Below are 19,331 nucleotides of genomic sequence, written 5' to 3' on the forward strand. Positions count from 1 at the left end.
TAAAACAAATGTTACATTAATGAAGGATTCAATAACAATGAAAATAACACTGTTATTTTTTAACTTGTCATCCACTGACAGCAATCTATTTACAGATTAGCCTAGAGCTATTTAGACATGGTAAGTCTTTCACACTGCATAGGCATTTTAAATACCTTATTATACAAGAACAGTTTGGTGTTTTGCAGTCTTAAAGTGTTGTATTCAACATTAAATAAAAAGTAAAGACATGAGATGTACCCTATGCACTCAGATAGGGTATTCAAAGTATTGCTGTGATAGTAGGCTGAGCTCTGGGACCTCTTCAAATGGATTATTTTCCTTCTTCCCATCCTCTCCTTTGCTGAAAGAGAAGGGAGTATGGGTTCACTAAAAGGGAAATCAGTTCACATCTGTTCCTCCACGTATTCCCTCCTTTCCTTTCTTTCGGTAGGATAGGAGGGTATGGTCTATACAGCCTTGCCTGTTACACTCCTTCAATGAGGGGAGTCTAAGTTAATGAAGGAAAAAAGAATTTAACTGACTGCTTGCAGTATAATTGTGGAGCAGGAATGTAATTCATATTATTATTTTTGTTTTTCTTTCTGTGCAAGTCCAAATATCTAATTTAAGGACTCCATCTGGAATGAAATATTATCAAAAATATTTTGTATCCCGAAGATTTCTCATAAAGGTTTCTATCCATAAGCCTTTTTACAAAAATTCAGGCTTGTGTCACATGTCGTTACTTACTGGAATTTCCCAAGCTGGAAACACTCTAAAAAAGTTTTACAAGCTGATCGTCCTTTTGACCACCAGCCTTAGTCCTTGCTGTTACCAACGATGGACCTAGATCATATCTGCGGTATGTAACACTGGCAACACTTCCTCTCAGGTCATAACAGTAGCTAGAGTAGCAGGTAGTAAAATCATATGGAAAGAAAGAGCTGCAGGACAATGTCAAGACCAGCAAGAAGGGTTAGTACTGTTACGCCTATACAAAATGTATCCAGTGATGCAGCCAAGACACACTTCCAGTCTGAATAAATGTATGTCATTTTAGCAGATGAGCATACACAGGATGCAGAGACTTCCCAAGGACAGGTGTTTTATGACTCGTGTTTAAAAAAAACGTATTCATGTTCTAGTATGTATGTCAAGCAGTTTTTATGTACATTCAATTCACAGAAGCAGCAACTTTTTTTTCCTGTACCTGCAAGGGTAAAGTAAACGGCATAATTAACCTTTAGAACTTTTTCAGTTTCTCAAAGGGAAAGGATTCTGAAGTCATCAGTTTTTATTATTTTTAGCAAACTCTACAAAATGTGTATTCTCTTTCGATTGTATTTTGACATTTAGGCTTAAAATATATATATTTTAAAAATTCCTACAAGAAATGAATTTGAAAGGTATTATTATTCAAATAGTTGGCTTACAACTAAGAACCTTCTCAGTTGTGTCAGCAAACAACATACTGGTCTAGACTAGTATCTTTCGATTTTTCAGCCAGATCATGGCAGCAAAGAAGATTTTAGTTTGTGAAGCACCTAAATATGACTATAGACAGGACAAATACAGGGGGTCCCAGAAAAACAGCTTATCCAGATATGTAAAGAAGTGTCATAGGAAGAAAGAAAGAATTTACAATTAAATCCAAACAAACTGTAATTGCTCCCTTGTTCTGATTTAATATCTGATTTGGGGTATTGTTATATTTAAAATAAATATTTTCATATTTCTGGAATAAACAACCAGCCAAGCATGAAACAAACTTCAAATTCCCAAAAGCTTACTGCGGTACAACAATGACACCAGGTCAGTTCACCAACCAGATATTTTATTCATACATAAAATGTTGAGCGCTTTCATTCCTATTATAGGGAACTTCATCAGTAGAACATATTTCAATAAACTAAAAATACAATTTATATATTTAAAAAAGTACTAATGCCCTATACAAACATATTGAGATGGAAAATGAACATTAATTTAGATTCTTAGTGTTACAACAGGTAGTTTGTGACCCAAGGGGTTCTATTATTAATGAACACTTAGATAAATGTGTATTGAAGTGGCAAATAAAAATAGATGCTATGAGATTTCCAGGACTTAATGAAAACACTTCTATTAATTCCATTTTAAAATTAAAGTATTATGGTGTGTAATTAATTAGTTATTTGTTAGCACATTAATTGAATGTTTTATTGATGTTAGTTTATGATTGGTTGGTAAAGAACATGTGATACATGATTTTAAATATATAAAATGTGTTTTTAGTTTATTTAAATATGTTCTGATGAAGCACCTTCATAGTCCCCTTCAGTGACTGAGGGTTGGTGGTGGTGCAGGCCTTTCTTGAGACCTTTTAGGGGGTACAATATGCCTCTGGGTCCCTCTACTTTTTTCCAAGCTGAAGGACTCAGCTCATCGGTTGAGTCCAGGGCTGCTTTGCAGGCTCCGGTTTTTGATGATCACTCTAAAATGACAACAGTTCTTCACATCATAAGGAGATCACCTCTGCTTACTGTCCATGAGAGTCAGTTGTTCATCCTCGACAGGGTCCTACTGCAGAGGTCATCCTTAGGCCTAAGCCTAAGGAATCTCACAAAAAAGCTAATCCCACCTTACCTCAGCTAAGGCCTGCCAGCTCCTAATCTCAGGCCTAATAACAAGACCTAGTGAGGCTGGCTGAAGATGTGATTGTCTTGGCCAGATCCAGATGCCTCCCTCCCACTGAAGCATCCCCTGGTAAAAGAAAGAGGGATATTTCACCCGAGTAGTTTTCTGACTCCTTTGACTCTGAGAATGATTTTGATAATGATGAATCCACCTTTGAGCAGGGTGCATATACTGCTTCCTATGGGGATTCTGATTCTGAGAAGGACCTTGCCTCAGCCTCCTCCCCACCAAGGATATTTCCTCTAGGGAAACCTTACATACCCCAAGGAAGCACTTCAACTGGGAAGCTCAGCACTACTCACAATCCTAAGAGAGATTTAGGGTATTTCTAAATTGAGCAGAAACCCATTGCCATTCCCCTAGTCTTAGAGGTGGTAAAAAATTTCTTTTTGGATTCATCTTTATAACCAGCCTCCCTTCCTCCTGCCCCTTGGAAACCTGACATATTTTACAGGGATCTAGATTCCCACAAATGCTTTTTAAGAACCCTGTGGCAGATTCTGAAGTGGAGACTCTGGGCCATAAGCGAGCAAAGGCTAGTTCTTCCAAAAATCCTTTACCAACAGACAAGGAAAGCAGAGCCTTGGACTTCGTGGAAAGAAAGTCTACACCTCTGCTACTCTTGTCATGAGGGCTTTGGACTACCATTTTCATATGGTAAAGTACCAGGAAACCATTTTTGACCAGATTAAACAAAAACTGATGGGGATTAAAAATAAGGCCATCTAAAAGAAGTTACTGGATTTCTGCAACTCCTGCTCTGAAGTAGCTAAGCACTCCTTGCACTGCTGCTATCATTCCTTGGAAGCTTCCAGCAGGGCATCAGCTGCTGGATCCATCATTAGAAGGCATGTATGGCTGAGAGAGCAGTCACTTCCTGAACATGTCAAATCCAGTCTCCTGGATGCCCCCTTGGACAAAGATTTTCTTTTTGGTCTTATGGCTGAGGCTGTGCATAAGAAAATGGAGGATAAGGTCAAGTCTGTGCAAACTGTTAAGGACTTCCTCCAGGTCCAACCCACTTGTTTCAGCTGAAATTACTCTACTACACATTGGTCCTTTTCAGCTCCCCAGTCTAAACCTACATAAAGGAGACCTCATAGGGAAAGGAGCCAAACACAGCACCAGTGGCCAAGACAGTGGCAAACAGACCCCAATAGGTCTGTGGGATTTTGCCCTCAGGGACCTAGTAGGCAGTAATCATGACTCTTGCATGGCACTCCCTTTCCCCCTCCACCCATCTCCTACATTTCTACCTTCCTCTCCCCCCAGGCTGAGGTACTGTCCCTATTTCACAGGACCTGGACCCTCATTACCAGGGATCTATGGGTTCAAGAGGTTGCAAACTCAAGTTCAAACAACACTTGATTTGTTCTGGCTTCCCAGAAATTCCTCCAAACAAAAAGGCCAAGGCCTTAAACCAAATACAGCCCCTGTGCACCCAAGTATCTGTGGAAGGAAAAGAGCTGAGTTTTACTCCAGACTTTTCCTAGTCCCCACAAAAGAGGTACTCTGAGGCTAATTCTAGACCTCTCAAGGCTCAACTGGTTTTTGCAGGTCCCAAAATTCAAAAATGCTAAATCTACAAAAAACACTGCCCATGATTTCCCCCAATGCCTTAATGGTTACCTTAGTTCTAAAAGATGCATACCTCCATATCCCCATACAGAAATCGTACAGGAGATTCTTACACTTCAGAGCAGGTGTGAAGCATTAGCAGTTCTAAGCTCTGCCCTTTGCTTTGTCTACTGCACCCAGGTTTTTCACAAAACACCTGGCCCTAGTGATAGCCTCCTGCAGGACAAAGGGAATTCAGATTTACCCGTACTTAAACAACTACCTCATTCAGGCAACAGACCTAGAAAAACTCAAAGCACGTCTACTTTACACCCAAAATGTACTAACCTCAGTGGGATTCACCAACAATACCCAAAAATTTCAAACCAACCCCCATGAACAGGATTATGTTTTTGCAAGCTTTGCTGGATTCTTTGCTTCAGAAAGCCTTTCTCCCTCCAGACGAGGTTAGCTTTCTAATTCAGTACTTCAAAAAGTTCCTTGTCAGGAAATACCTCACAACAAGAAAGTATCTCAGGGCCCTGGGATACATTCTCTCTTGCATCCTCATGATCTACTTGGCTAGACTGCATAAGAGAAAACTGCAGTGGTACCTCAGAAATGTATGGTGCCAACATTCTTAGTCTCTTAACCTTCAGAATAAAACTGCTTCCTTGTCTCAGGAAAGAGTTTGTGTGGTCGGTCCAAGCATGCTCCCTTAATTAATTTATTTTTTTTATTTTATTTTACATTTGTTTACCAGGAAAGTCTGACTGGATATATGTCCATTTTCAGTAGGCCCGGGGAGAAAAGCTCCAGAAAGCAGAGTGCAAATACATTAGGAACAATAGAAACATTTAGAGATAAGTATAATATGCAGTTTTCAGTAGGGTGACAAACATGGATAAAACATAGTAGACAACAGCAAAATCATGCGGCTTCAGTTTCAGACAATAATACACGCAGTTATGAGCTAAGTCCCATCAAGAAATAATATACTTATTAGAGTATATGATTTAAATCCTTAGGGAGAGTTTGCAGGAATAGCGGGTGGTGATTAGTCGGGGTTTAAGCAGTGACATTGCCAACGCTGTTGGAAGTGTAGTTTGAGGCTTTTTTTGAACTTGGTTAAGGAGGACTGTTGAGTAAGTTTGGCAGGTAGCATATTCCAAGTTTTGCCTACTGAGTTGGTGAATAGAGAGTCCCCAACCACATTCATGCTCTTAGTTGTTTGTACCAGCAGTTTGTCAGCAGAGCACCTGTAGCAAATCTAGCAATATGGTTGTAACAACTAGCAAGTTCGGTAAGGGTGACTTGGTTCAGGTTAGTGAAGAGGGGGAAGGCATACAGGAGGGTAGAAAGTAGGTGGGACCAAGCGATAGTGGTTCTTGCAAAAGGAGTGAGGAAGGGTTTGATCCTGTATAGGGAGCCCAGTTTTTTGTGGACAGATTTGATGGTTTGATTGACATGGATATCATATTTTAGGGTGTTATCGACTGTGACGCCCAGGAGTTTTGTGTGAGAATCTGGGGATATAATTTTGCCATTGTTGGAACTTATAGTAAAGAATAGCAAGGAAGATTTGCAGGTGGGGGAAAAGATGAGCAGTTTAGTTTTGTTGGGGTTTAATAGAAGCTGACAGTTTGCGAACCATTTTTCTACTTCAGTGAAAGTATTCTGGGTTAAGGTCATAAGCTCAGTTGAGGAGGAGGCGGTACATATTAAAGTAGAATCATCCGCGTATTGGATGCAAGTGGCCCTAGGAGTGATGGTGGGTAGGTCATTGATAATGACTGAGAAGAGTAGTGGTTCTAGTATGGAGCCTTGGGAGACTCCTAGAGTAATGGGTAGACGTGTGGATAGGGTATTCTGCCATAAAACTGCTTGTTATCTATCACACTGGTAAGACTGGAACCAATTAATAGAGCTACTATTCAGTGACAGTTCCTTCAGGTTACAGAGAAGCAGTTGGTGACTGACCATATCAAAGGCCTTAGAGAGATCTAGGATGAGAGCAGAGGTAAGTTTGTTATTGTTTTGGTTGATGTTGATAGAGTTAGAGAAGGATAGGAGGGTTGATGCGGTGCTGTGGTGTGGCCTAAAACTATGCTGGGAGTTGGCCAGTAGTTTATTTTGGGTGAGATAGTGCATTAATTGGTTGTGAATGCACTTTTCCATAATTTTGGCCAATGGTGAGACTATAGCTATTGGTTGTTAGTATGAGAGGTCTAAAGAATTCCCTCCTTTATGAAGGGGAATGACATGGGAAACCTTCCAGAGAGAGGAGATAGTGGCTTCATTCAAAGTGTGGTTTATTATTATCAAGACAGGGTATGCAATGGCATCTACTCCTTTTTGTAAATATTCTGGTGGGAGGAGATCAGCTGCCAGGGTAGTGGGCTTTAGTTTGTTAATTAGAGATTGGATAGTGGATGTAGGTACAGGTTGGAAGGCGAAAGGGAGTGGGGTAGTGGTTGTGGAGGAGTTTTAATCTCGGCCTTCTCTTCAGGTTCGTCCCTCAGGACCACACTCTGACAAGAGATGCATCATAAATAGCTTGTGGAGACCACTACAACAACTTCCAGACTCAAGGCAGATGGGACTTCCAGTTCAAAAACAAACATATCAATCTAAAATAACTGACAGTGGTCCAAAAAGGTCTGACTACCTTCAGAGAACAATGGAAACTAGGAGTTCTCCTGATAAAGCAAACCATACCACAGTTATGTGGTACATAAACAAGAGGGCGGATTTACTCTTACCCCCTTTGCCACTTAGCCATGGACCTTTGGTAACCAGCAAACTCCCTAGGACTGCAACTCATGGTACATTACCTAACAGAAGAAACCATTCAACTAGCAGATCAGCTAAACAGGAGTCTGTCAGACCCCCATGAGTGGCAACTGTATTGGGAAGTTTTCTTAGCATAGCCAAAAAAATGGGGTGTACCACAGATGGTCCTTTTTGCCACCAAATAAAATGTTCACTTGGAAAAGTTTACTCCAGGAACAAAGCAAAGTTAGCCTGGAATGCAGATGTTTTTTCCTTCCCTTGGACAGGCTATTCCTCTGTGCCTTCCCCCACTACGCTTGCTACCCAGGATTCTGCTGAAAATAAGGGAAGAAGGGCCAAGGGTCATTCTTATAGCCACAAGTTAGGCAAGGCAGCAATGGTAACCCCTACACAGACCTCTCAACTGTCCCTGATCTTTAGGGACGTCCCTGATTTAGACTCCGATTGTAGGTCTGTCCCTCTTAATCCTTCTTAAAACTGGTGACTGCTGAAGAAAAGGTGGTGAATTGCCCTTAATAAATAATGATAGTAATTCAGACTTATAGATGTTTTACGTCAGAAAATCTATATTAATCCACATTCTCTTATTCTGCAAATGTTTCAAGTTAATAGTACAGATATTTAAAAAATGTTCCTGATCGTCCCTGATTATTTGAGGATTTGTCCCTGATTCTGTTGAGATTTGTCTCTGATCGGTTGAGAGCTATACCCCTATTGCTTTATCTAGCCAAGACAGAATCATGTCTGCTGCTACATATAGTGCACCTGTTAACACAGAACAGGGACACAATCATACACCCCAACCTTCATCCAGTCCAGCTGACAGCTTGGATGATGCCTTGTTCCCATGGAATGATTTGCTAATTGACAAACTAGTCCTGGACATTCTAAAATAGCCAGGAATCCTAGTACTCTGTAAAATGGAAAAGATTCATTGTATAGTGCAGACAAAAGGAACAAAACCCTTGGCAAGCTCATATCCCTTTGATCTTGTCATACCTGTCTAGCTTGTTTGAAAAAGGACTATCTTACTCCTTTATAAAAATCCATGTTTCAGCTACTTCTACCTATCTGCCTTTGCAACCTCCTTTTTTTTCTCATCTTCTCATGAAACAGTTTCTCAAAGTGGTTGTCCAAATTAGGTCTCCCAGAAAACCTCCTGTTCTCCTTGGAACCTCAATTTCATTCTTGAGAAGCTCACTCTTCCACAGTTCAAGCCAATAGCTACTGCAAACATATAATTCCTTACCTGGAAGACAGCTTTCCTACTATCCATTGCCTCAGCCAGAAGGGTTTCAGAGCTTCTGGCCCTTATGTGTGTGGAACCTTTCATCATTTTCCACTCAGAAAGACTATCTCTTAAGACCAGTCCTTAGTTTATGCTCAAGGTGGTGACAGAGACTTCTTTAAACCAGACCATTCACTTAGTTACATTCTTTGCTAACCCTCAAAACAAGAGAGAAAGGATGCTTCATTTGGATGTGCATAAGCAACCGTGTTACTATGTAGATAGAACCAAGAATGTCAAGAAGTCAGACTAACTTTTTTGACCTTTGCCAGTAGCTCTGAGGGAAGATCAGTTTCAAACCAAAAAACTTCCAAATGGATCTCCCACTGTGTCTCTTTTTGCTACAGCCACAATGATAATAAGAAGCCACCAGATTCTGTAAGGACACATTGCACTAGGGCTAATACCGCTGCCTCTGCTGCCTTTCTTAAAGGAGTGGCCACTAATGATATTTTGTAAGCTGCTGCTTGGTCCTCTGCACATACCTGCACCAAACATTACCATCTTCCTACCTTTTCCAAGTCTAGACTGGGTTTTGCCGCTGCCATTTTGCATGGCATCCTTGCCTCTCCTTAGTCCTTCCATCCACCCTCCTTTCAGCTTTGGGAGTCCTCCCACAAGTCAGGACTGCAACAGTGAAACACGAAGAACATAGTACAGTTGTATACACTTACCATAAATGTAGACTTCTGAGTGCATTTGCTGTTGCAGTCCTCTTTCTCTCCTTCTTTCCCCTCTTGCCTATAAGATGGGCGTGGACATTTACCTTCTCAGTCACCGTTGCTTCTTAATCCTTCACACTTACTCTGGAATCTAGGGTCCTGGACCCCTGACTTTAAGGACGTACTGGGGGGCTCCTACATATTGGGGGTAAGAAATTACTGAGGTCATGGTGCTGGCTGACTCCCTTTATATCCAGACATAGTAATGTTGGAAAGGGCATCTGCTGGCTTCAGGAGGAGGAGAAGGACAATTTCTCTGGTAGTTGGGCTGACCAAGGGTTTCTGTGGCAGGAAATCCCACAAGTTAGGACTGCAGCAGTGAATACACCCAAACATGTACATTTATGGTAAGTGTACACAACTGTACTTTTATCGTTTTCAGTTTGTCATTTAATACATTGTTTTATATACCACTTACATTCAGGTTTAAATATGAACCATTTCTTGTACAGTTTTTAGCTTTTGCAAGACATCAGGATTCTGATAATTAGATTCAGGTTTGATTCTAATTTGTTTCTTGTTTAGCTGGCAGCTTTCATTCTGTAAAACACAAGGATATGTGCAATAAAGTCCAAATATGTCTGCAGTGCAGACCTATGAAGAGTAACCTAATTAAGACACTAGTGGTGGCAATGTGTGATACTAGACCAGGAGGGTAACCATTTGAAATGTCAGGACCAGCTACAATGAGTCTCAAAATGAGCAGACTGAATGTCTGTAAGAACGAACTTACATATACTAAGTTTGAAATGCTATTTATCAGAATATTCCCATTTCTCTGAGGTATGGCAGTCATGGATTTGGTATATATAAGATGGGGGTGTGTGGGTGTTTCCCCCTGCTTGGGGGGTAGTGGGTGAGCTTGAACACCGTTGCCAAAAGAAGTTTTAAGAAGAGCAATTTTCGAGATTCACTCTTCTCTGGGGTTTTGTGAGTTTCTTTATGGTTTTTCAGCAGTCAGTATTTTGAGTGCTGACATTTCAATACGGAGCCCCCAGTGGGAATAGCTAATACAAAGGGAAATCATTCTGAAATTCCACATTTAATGAAGGGAATTGCTAAATAATTTTATCTAGTTGCTTTTAATAAAATATGACTACAGTTTACAACTGGATGAATGCAAAAATTAGTACAGTCTATTAAAATATTGTATAAAATATTAAATAAGTAAATATATAAAAGAAGTAAATAAAAGTATGTACTGACCAGCCTTGTGCTGATAGAGTCCTGGATTTCGGCATCCAGATCAGACAGGTCAGCAAGTATGTTTTCCAAATCTGATGGGATCAGCTCTTTTGCTTCTGTATACTTTTGTTTTTCTTTTCTGCTCAAAGCTGTCATTATTCTTAAGTTTGACTGGACTTCTTCCTGTAAGATTTGAAGCTTTCGAATCTGTTCTTGGAGAGTTTGTAATTTTACATCTGTATTAACAGTGCCATTCAGTTCTGCTTTAATGCGCTTCAACCACTCTAATGTATGAGAAATTTCTGTTTGGAAGTCAATGCTTTGCACTAGCCGACTCTCACATTCCATCATTTTCTCCCCAATACATGTGTGCAGTGACTGCACATCTTGTTGCCATGAACATACTTTCTGATTTGCTGCGTCACAGGCAACTGGATCCACTTGGGGAGTGAGTTGTTCGAGGTGCTCAACAATACGCTTCAGCAGTGAACCTGCAACCTGAACACTGCCAGCCAGTGCACGGAATGTCTTAAGCTTCTCTTCTGCTGGAAGTGTCTCCTCATTCACTTTGGTTAAATTTTCTCGCAAAGCCCGCAGTTGTGTGTCCAGCTGTAAACACATTGCTTCATGGTCCTGATAGGACTCAGTGATGTCTTCCAAATGATTAATTCTCTGTTCTATTTGCCTTTTCAGTCTGTGATACAAGCTAACAACTTTTAGGACTTTGTCAGGGTACCATGGCTGACCAGTGCTACGGAAACCTTCCTTTTTCTGGTTTAATTCATCCACAGCAGCTCCAAGGTCTGACACCTCTTTAAGAAGAGCTTGGCAAGCATTCTGCAACACCATGGCTTCTTTTGACTCAAGGTGAGTTGGAACTCTGCTCATCTGTAGATACTGATCCTCCAACTCACTTAAAGACTTGGTAGTCAGGTCAATAAAAGATGCATATTCCTTTTGTCCAAGTATTGAATTTTGTACCTTATTCCACTTTTCCCTGGATGTGGTTAATATTTCATTAAACTTCTGTGGCAAGGTATTTAGCTTTTCATCGAGACAGGACCGATCTACATCATTAAGTGAGGGTAGCATTTCCTGCCCATTCCTCTGTAAAAGAAGGAGAAGGTTTTCATAGTCAGGGGACTCTTCCAGAATTTGCTGATATTTAGCACGCTCTAAATGCAATTCAGCACAGCCATTCATTAAATTAATTTCTGGAAATGTGACAATGTCTGCTTGTTTTAGCCATTGGCAAGCTTTATCTAAGTCTGCTTTAAAGTACTTTCGGGAAACTAGAGCTTTTTCAAGCTCCTGCTGTCTTTGGCTACACTTCTGCAATGCAGTGTCATAGATATTCTGAAGTTCTTGAAGCTTGTTAACAATCTCACTCCTTTCTTGTTCTGTGTTCTCTTTCATCAAATCCCTACCTTGCACCCACAGTGCAGTCACATCATTCTGAAAGGCCTTAAGAATTGTCTGGACATTTCTGCAAGTTGCAATTTGTTTGCTGATATCATCGGGAAGGAGAGCAATGTGTTCTTCAGACATCACCTTTTTCTCATTTTGTTGAATTTGGTTCACAGCTTGGCATGCTGCCATAAAGAATTGAGTTCGTTCAGACAGTGCTTTACTTAAATATCTTCTTCTCTGGCTAACAAGATCACTGAGTGAACCCATCTGTTTCTGTGCATCAGCAAGGGACTTCTGAAGCTGATGTCGCTCACTGAGACCTAAACTGGTCATAATCTTGTCTGCTTCTTTCACCATTACTCCAAGAGCCAACTGCTTTGATTCCAGTTCACTGCAGATGGTCAGGTGATCCATGAGAAGAGTGTGCGCAAGCTCTGGTGGAGGGCTGTGCACGAGTGCCTCCGTAAACAGAGGCTGCTGCTCTTCTGCCCACTCAGTCAGTTCCTGAAGTCTAGACTGCACTTGACTTAGGTCTTCCAAAGTTGTGATAGACACCTGGATTTTCTTTTCAATTAACGATTCCAAGTGAGTCCAGCGCTGTTCATAATGGCCTATCTGTTCTTTCACCAGTTCCTTATCAACCAAGCTAAGACATTCCATTACTTTGTGCCTGTGCTCCTTCAAATCATCAAGAGCAAACTTCTGTCCCAACAGTTCACTTCCCAGTTTCTGCAGTGCTTCTAGGTGTATTGCTGTGCTTTCAGCATCAGTTCTGCAGATAAAAATCCAAAAGAAAAGAAAACAGGTCAAAAAGCATGTTATATACAATTATTTAGTTTCATATTTGAACTCTTTTTCTCACATGCCTACTAACTAATTTGGCACCATGGCACTGTTCCAGCAGTTAAGAACACTACTGAGTGGCCCACTTTATAATTATTATAAACTCCTTCTTTAGCTAACCAATCAAGCTATATAAACACTTGAGTTTCAATGTTTTTTTCTTGCAGCTGATATACCTCAGCTCAGAAGCAGACAGTTCCAAATTCCTTTACACCAACATTCATCTTAAAAGGCTAATGAGGCCCTCTGTGAGGCAAATGTCTTCTTTCGGAAAGTTCGTGTCATAGAGCTAGTTAGTTCAACACAATCATTTTACTGTCTACAATTATAAGAGAAAAAAAGGCAAAATTCAATCCACAACAGTACTATTAAAGGACAAATCCACTTTATAGCTTTAGCCCTGTGGAGTAGAGGGATAAAACCATGACTATCACCATGTTTTGATTATGGCTCAGATTTAGGAAGGGTTGAAACAGAGGAAGGTGGGAGTGAGTAGCTGATACTAGCTTGTCCATTCCGGTGGAGAGAAGTCAGTATGGCCTGATGCACTACTCTCCCCAAAAGGCTTGTTGAGGGATTGCAAGTATCAGCTCATTGGCCAGTATGTTTTGTGCTATACCCAAGTTGGGAGGGCATACAAATGTTTCCATGAGCAGTCACTTGGGCTTCTTATAACATCAGTGTATATACAAAGTCACTGCGTACCATGGGAACAAGTTAGATTGGGAGTGGGGCATACATGATAGGGTGTATGACCCACTCCTTGGCACCCTGCAGCCACTTGAGGGAGTGAATGGACTTTTAAAATTCTCACCCCAGTCTGAGAAAGAATGGGCTGTATGGCTCTATGAATCTTTACAAGGAATGGATGGGGCTGCCCCCCCCCCCCCACCTACATTAGAGAAATAAATGGGTAGCAGAGCCATTGGACGGATTCTGTGAGAGATAAAAGAAAATGAATCAATTTTATAATCATATTCCAAACACAGTTAATGAAAAGAGCTGACTTTAACCTGGCTAAATTGTCCCACTCTTTAGTAAACTTTTCCAGCAAAACCTCGACTACGTAAATACTGTCATGGTAGTTTCTTGTTCTCTGAAGGTCTTCCTCTCTCTGCGCAAGAAGACTATTAGTTTGCTGGCACAGTTCCATCCACTGGTTGCTTAAATCCTCAATGTCTGTATGTTCAGATGCCTCTCGTCCTCCTGTCAGCTGGTTCAGCTTCTCAGTCATGCTTGCAATGCTCATCTGCTTGGACTGAAGCTGCTGACTGAACTCCTATGAGAAAACCAACAGTTTTAGAATTGTGGAATATTAAATGTAAACAAAGCTTAAACATTTTCAGGAAAAAAAGGGAACTCCTTTGTTTGCCTAACCATTGTCATTTACGCTCCTGTTCTATGTACACAAAAAAAAAAAAACATTTATGTGAGGATACTCACCATAACTGTAGATGTTCAAATATAGGATCACTGCTGCAGTACATTCTGTAGACTTTGATTTGCTGCAGGTGGATATCTGCCTTCTAACCTGATTTCAACAGTACTACAGCTGACCTCTTCAATTTTGGCAAAGAAGATTGCTGAGTGAGTATGGGCCATAACAAAAGTTGAGACACTTGCTTATCCATTTCAAAATGGTGTGTTTGGACACAGGCCTACCATATTTATTTGGCATTAAGGAGATGAAGACCTTGGCTGGCAGTCTTATATTATTGATTCTGTAAATGAAGTATCTCAGTTGCGTTTGGACATTCCTGGTTAGCAGAATCAGAATCAGAATCATTCCTTGTTTATTTTGAGGCTTGTTGTGCAATATTGCAAGCTGGATAGACTGGGTGTTTTATTTCTTAGACAATCTTGGGTATGAAGGAAGGACTGGCCCTTAGTGATAGCATTACTTAAGTGTTAAACTGCATAAGGTTCTCTGTATGTTAATGTACATAGCTCTGAAATTTTCTTGATGAGGTGACGGCTACCAATAAGAGGATCCTATATGAATGATGAAGTTGTCTGAGCTAGCCAGTTCAAGTGAAGACAAAATAAGTTCTCAGTTACTAAGACCAAGTCCCATACCAGTATGATGGGCCTCATAGGTGATCTTTGATGATGAGTGCTTTTGTGGAACAGTTACTGCTGAGTCTGTAGACAGTGGGGGGTCCAAAGGCAAACAATTAGTAACAGCAGATGGACTTTGTCAAAAGGGACAGCAAGCCAATCAGCAAAGAGGTCTGAGAAATAATACAGAATTTCTGGAATGTTGGTGATGTTACTGAAAATTTTCTGGATTGCTGATGGTGTCAAAATCCACATTTTTGTTACTACAATAACATGAAATCCATTCTCACTTTCCCGGGTGAGATTTACTAGTAGGAAGCCTTCTAGCCTTTTGTAGAAAATATACTATTTAAATTAAGAACAAAAGACAATGGAGTCTAACTTGAGATCTACCAATCTTTGAGCCTGAGGGACTTGAGACTAGATTGGATCTTATTCCTTCCTGTTATATCAAGAGACTGCAAGGACAAGAATGTGAAAAAGGGTCCTTCTTTGATATGTATCAGCCAAGAGAACTGCACTTGCTTTAGCCACTGAGTGTTTTGACTAGCACTTTGGGATTGTGAGGAATGGGGGAAAGGCAAACAGAAGCCCTTCATTCCAATGGCTGTAGCAGGGTGAAGTGTGCAGAGGAGCAGCAGCTGATGACGATTTTTCAGTTCAAACAGTTGCATTTTGGGGGTGCACCATTCATTCGTGATCTATAAGAATACTCCTTTATGCAGCTTCCTATACTCCTGATTATGTTATCTGCCAGCACATTCTTCTCACTAGGGATATAGGCTGTATGCAAGTGGATGCTACAGCTGATGTCTAGGTACCACATCTACAAGACAAGGTGCCTGAAGAGGGAGTAAGAGTGGGCCCTTCCTACTTAATGATGCTCCATCACTATTTTATTATTTATAACAACACAGGGCACCAGTGATTGCAAGACTGATCCAAGCTCCAATTGAAGTGTCTGCAGTCAACCTTGAGAAAGGTCTGGGTGAGGGAATGGTAGTCCTAGATGGGAGTCAAGCTGTGTTGCCTAGCACCAGTGATCTTTCTTATGTAATGACATCATGGAAATCCTATGCTCCCATAGATTCTTGAGGTACCACTAGCTCTTTCTCATGTACAACCAGGCATGTAGGATCATCAAGATTGCTGCTGATATGTACCTAAGGGCGATGAGGAAGGATCTTGCTATTATGTTGGGCAGCACAGTGGTGCAGCAGTTAGCATTGCCACCTGACAGCAAGAGGTTCTCCAGTTCGATTCTCAGCTGGGGTGCCTTCTGTGTAGAGTCTGCATGTCCTCACTGCATTTGCATTGGTTTCCTATGGGTGCTTCCGTTTCTTCCCACATTTCAAAGACATGCCTCTGAAGCATTTCTCCTTAGGCTTCCTCTGAAAATGGGCTCTGTCACAGTTGGACTTTCCTGGTAAACAAATGATAAATAAAATGTTAGGCTCTGATAGATGAATTTGAAGAAGTGCTTAAATATGAGTGGTCTTTTATTTGAGGAAGGTTCTCCTTGCAGGCTGATGTCTCCAATGCAGCTCCTGTAAAACTACTGGTGTAAGAGGGAAGCAAGCTTCTGGACATTCATAGAGATAGCCAGACTCTATAGGTAGCTAAAGGTATAACAGAATGTAGGCATATTTTGACTTTTCAAGATGGTTGCACACTGATCAACAGCTTAACTTCAGCTCCCCCAGTGTGAAAAAAGAAAGTGAAACACAAGGGCCAGGAATTCTATCACATTTAGTAAATTCACTTACTGGCTAGTAACTACATGGCCTGGATGCTAGCAAAGAAGAAATTAACTGCGCCTGAAAGAAAATCAACTAGAAAAGGTGAAAAGAAAACACTGAACTGAAAAGCATTTGTCTCACTTCATGTCATTAATGTTTGAAAGGACACTAAGGGAAGGCGAAAAAGTAGGAAAAAGGTAACTGCAAGCAAAACAATTTCTGTTCTTAACAGTATTTCTATGAAACCTTTCAATATATAAATTGCATGTTTCATAGTCAAGTATTTTAGTTGTTCTTGTGTGTGATACAGTTACTAGACAGATGCCCCATTTCTTCTTCTTCTTCTCTTTTTTCTTTGATATTAATAAATGTAGGCACTACAGTGCAAAAAGAGAAGAAAAGCTAGACAAAAAACATATTTAGGTTATTAGGTTATAATCATGGTTGTTGAGGTGGGGGATGGGGTGGAAAAGCACATAGATCATAATATATGTGGAGCTGATACATTTTCACTTACTTTTGCCTAGGTAAATGACTGGCTTAAGACCCTTGGCTTAATCTAATAACAAATGTTAAGTGGATACAAGTAAATATGAGAGCACTGAATATAATGAAAAGTTTTTCTTTAGCCATAAATGCCTCATCTTGTCTTTCAGGCTGCAGCAGAGGATTATATATTTTTCCCTTATATTTCCATGGAGACAAGCTGATAATAGAGCAATAATATACAGAATACTGGTTTCTTCAAGGCTAAAAGTTAATATTTTCTGAAAGCATGGAAGTTGTTTTCACATGGGGGAATAAAGATACAAAAGGAACAGACATCAATTAGTATAAGTAGAAGCACAGGCAATAACATGCATCTTAGCATGGATAACCTCAATTTCAGGTTAATTAAGTAAGGCATGTGTTAGCAGCTACAAACTTTAGACAAATGTTCGTATTAGGAGGGTTAAACCTCATTATTTGAAGATGCACACAGTTGTGTGTTTGTATTAAGTTAACAGGTTATGTGGGCATTATGTGAGTGTTTTTTTTTTTTTGAGGGTTTTTATTAAAACAAAAAGTCTTGTAAAATATGACATAGGTTCCAATGTTGATGATAAGAAAAAAAAAACTGTATAAAGGATTAACCTGCCAAACACTAGTGGGTGCATGTATCACAAACTCTGAAAAATGACATTTACAAAATGTTGCAATAAGGCAGCATTTTCCATATTATTTTGGAATGTGAATGGTCTCACAAGTATAGACAAAAAGTAAATAATAATTATATTAAGAAATGCAGAGTGCGAATAGCAATGCTACAGGAGACACATTTGAAAGGAAGCATGTGAATCTAATAGAGAAAGGATTTTAGGATAGATATTCAACAGCAAATCAGGGAAAAAGGAAAAGTGGAGTACTTATTTTGATTGTTAGAACTCCAATAGTGATAGAAGAGGAAAAAAAGATAATAATGTCAGATATGTGGTAGTAAGGAGCTACTGTCAAGGGATGGGGATTACACTGCCATGTATTTATATTTCACTTAAAACTGCTATTAAGGAGCTTAAAATTTGGGGGGAGAAATAATCAGCTTTTAGCAGGGAATATTACTTATAGGCAAGGACTGAAACTTGATTTGCAACAATAAGGATGTATCTGGGTGGCCTAGAAGGGAAAATGTAACAAAGGAGGGTAGACTTCTGAAAAAAATAATGAAAATATTTGTAATAAAATAAGTGAATTCAGTAGTAGGAACAAAGGAAAAATGTACATATTATTCCACAAGCTACAATGACTGGACTAGACTAGACAGTAATTATATTTCACAGGTACATATAGATTTAATTAAGAATTTTGACACATTCAGTAACTATTTCAGATCATGCACCAATAATTACTAAGATAAAAAATACAAGATAATGAAGTAAAGATGAGATACCGGCACTTCTCCACCTACCTTTTAAAAAAGAGAGGAATTTATAAAATAGTAGAATTATTTGGGAGATATTAGGGAAGATTTTATTTATTTATTGGCATTTGATTACTGGAAAGTCGACTGGGTAAGACCATTTTCAGTAAAGGCCCAGGAAGGAAAGCTCCAAATTATTATTAAACATTTTATCAATAATTTTACAATCTTCCAAAAATAAAAGAAAAACATCTGCAGTTTAAATAATTATAATAAATTAGATATAATATAAAACATTGGCTAAGAATCAATACAAGGTATATGACAACCATTTGATATTTAAGACAATTTAGACAGCTTGTAGAGAAAGACAAGTTACGTACTAACCATAACTCATCTGTGTTGTCCATTTTCATTCTTCCTCAGTGAATGGGTTTGGATCCAATCCTCTGATCTGACTCGGCCACTTTGTCTAGATTATAGGATCTGATTCTCAAGCTCCTCCTTTACCCATAATGTCCATGACCACTGTGTTACCTTAGATCACGTTTGCTGCTATCATACAATATCACAGCAAGGAATCTTAACATTAATATGATGGAAAACTGATAGCTGAAGGATCAGGGGCTCAAACAGGAACTATGGTTCCTATCAATAATGTTAAGTCTCTCCCAAAGACATGGATGGGGGAAGGTGAGTGGGAAGCTGAGGAAGAATGAAAATGGACAACACAGATGCATAGTTATGGTGAGTACATAACTTGCAAATCTGATGTTGTCATTTCCGTTTGTTCTTTAATGAATGGGACAGAGTCCCCAGCTACAGTAATGTCGGATAGCACTCATGGAAGGATGTTCTGGAGAACAACAGAACTGTATGCAACTCTGTTTCCGAAGATGATGTCCAATTTATAATGAGCAATAAAAGTATGAGCGTTAGACCATGTGACAGCTGCACAAATGACATCAATGGAGACTGTAGCCCAAAAAGCAGCTGATGTAGCTAATGACCTGAGTGTGCTTCTTGATGTCTTGGTAAAGTTAGGCCCCTCAAGGAATAAACGAAGGAAATACAATCTGTTACCAATTTGGCTAGTGTAGTTTTTGAGACTGGTCTTCCCATCTTATTACTAGAAAAGGAGATCCACAATTGATCATTTTTCCTAAATTTCTTAGTCCTGT

At 39.8% G+C, this 19,331-nt stretch overlaps 1 protein-coding gene across 1 annotated transcript in view; it reads right to left on the minus strand.

Annotated features, from left to right (window-relative positions):
* SYNE1 (spectrin repeat containing nuclear envelope protein 1) overlaps positions 1–19,331 on the minus strand; it is a 2,173,401-nt gene that overhangs the window by 1,698,476 nt on the left and 455,594 nt on the right. The window contains exons 28-29 of the mRNA XM_044089035.1: positions 13,470–13,735; positions 10,225–12,385 (exon numbers count right to left, since the gene is read on the minus strand). Coding sequence (XP_043944970.1) covers positions 10,225–12,385; positions 13,470–13,735 — 2,427 coding nt within the window. The remainder of the gene's footprint in view (positions 1–10,224; positions 12,386–13,469; positions 13,736–19,331) is intronic.

The sequence above is a fragment of the Protopterus annectens genome, chromosome 1.part0 (genome assembly GCF_019279795.1).
Source record: "Protopterus annectens isolate FY-2018-M chromosome 1.part0, PAN1.0, whole genome shotgun sequence".
In the NCBI taxonomy this organism is placed as follows: Eukaryota; Metazoa; Chordata; order Ceratodontiformes; family Protopteridae; genus Protopterus; species Protopterus annectens.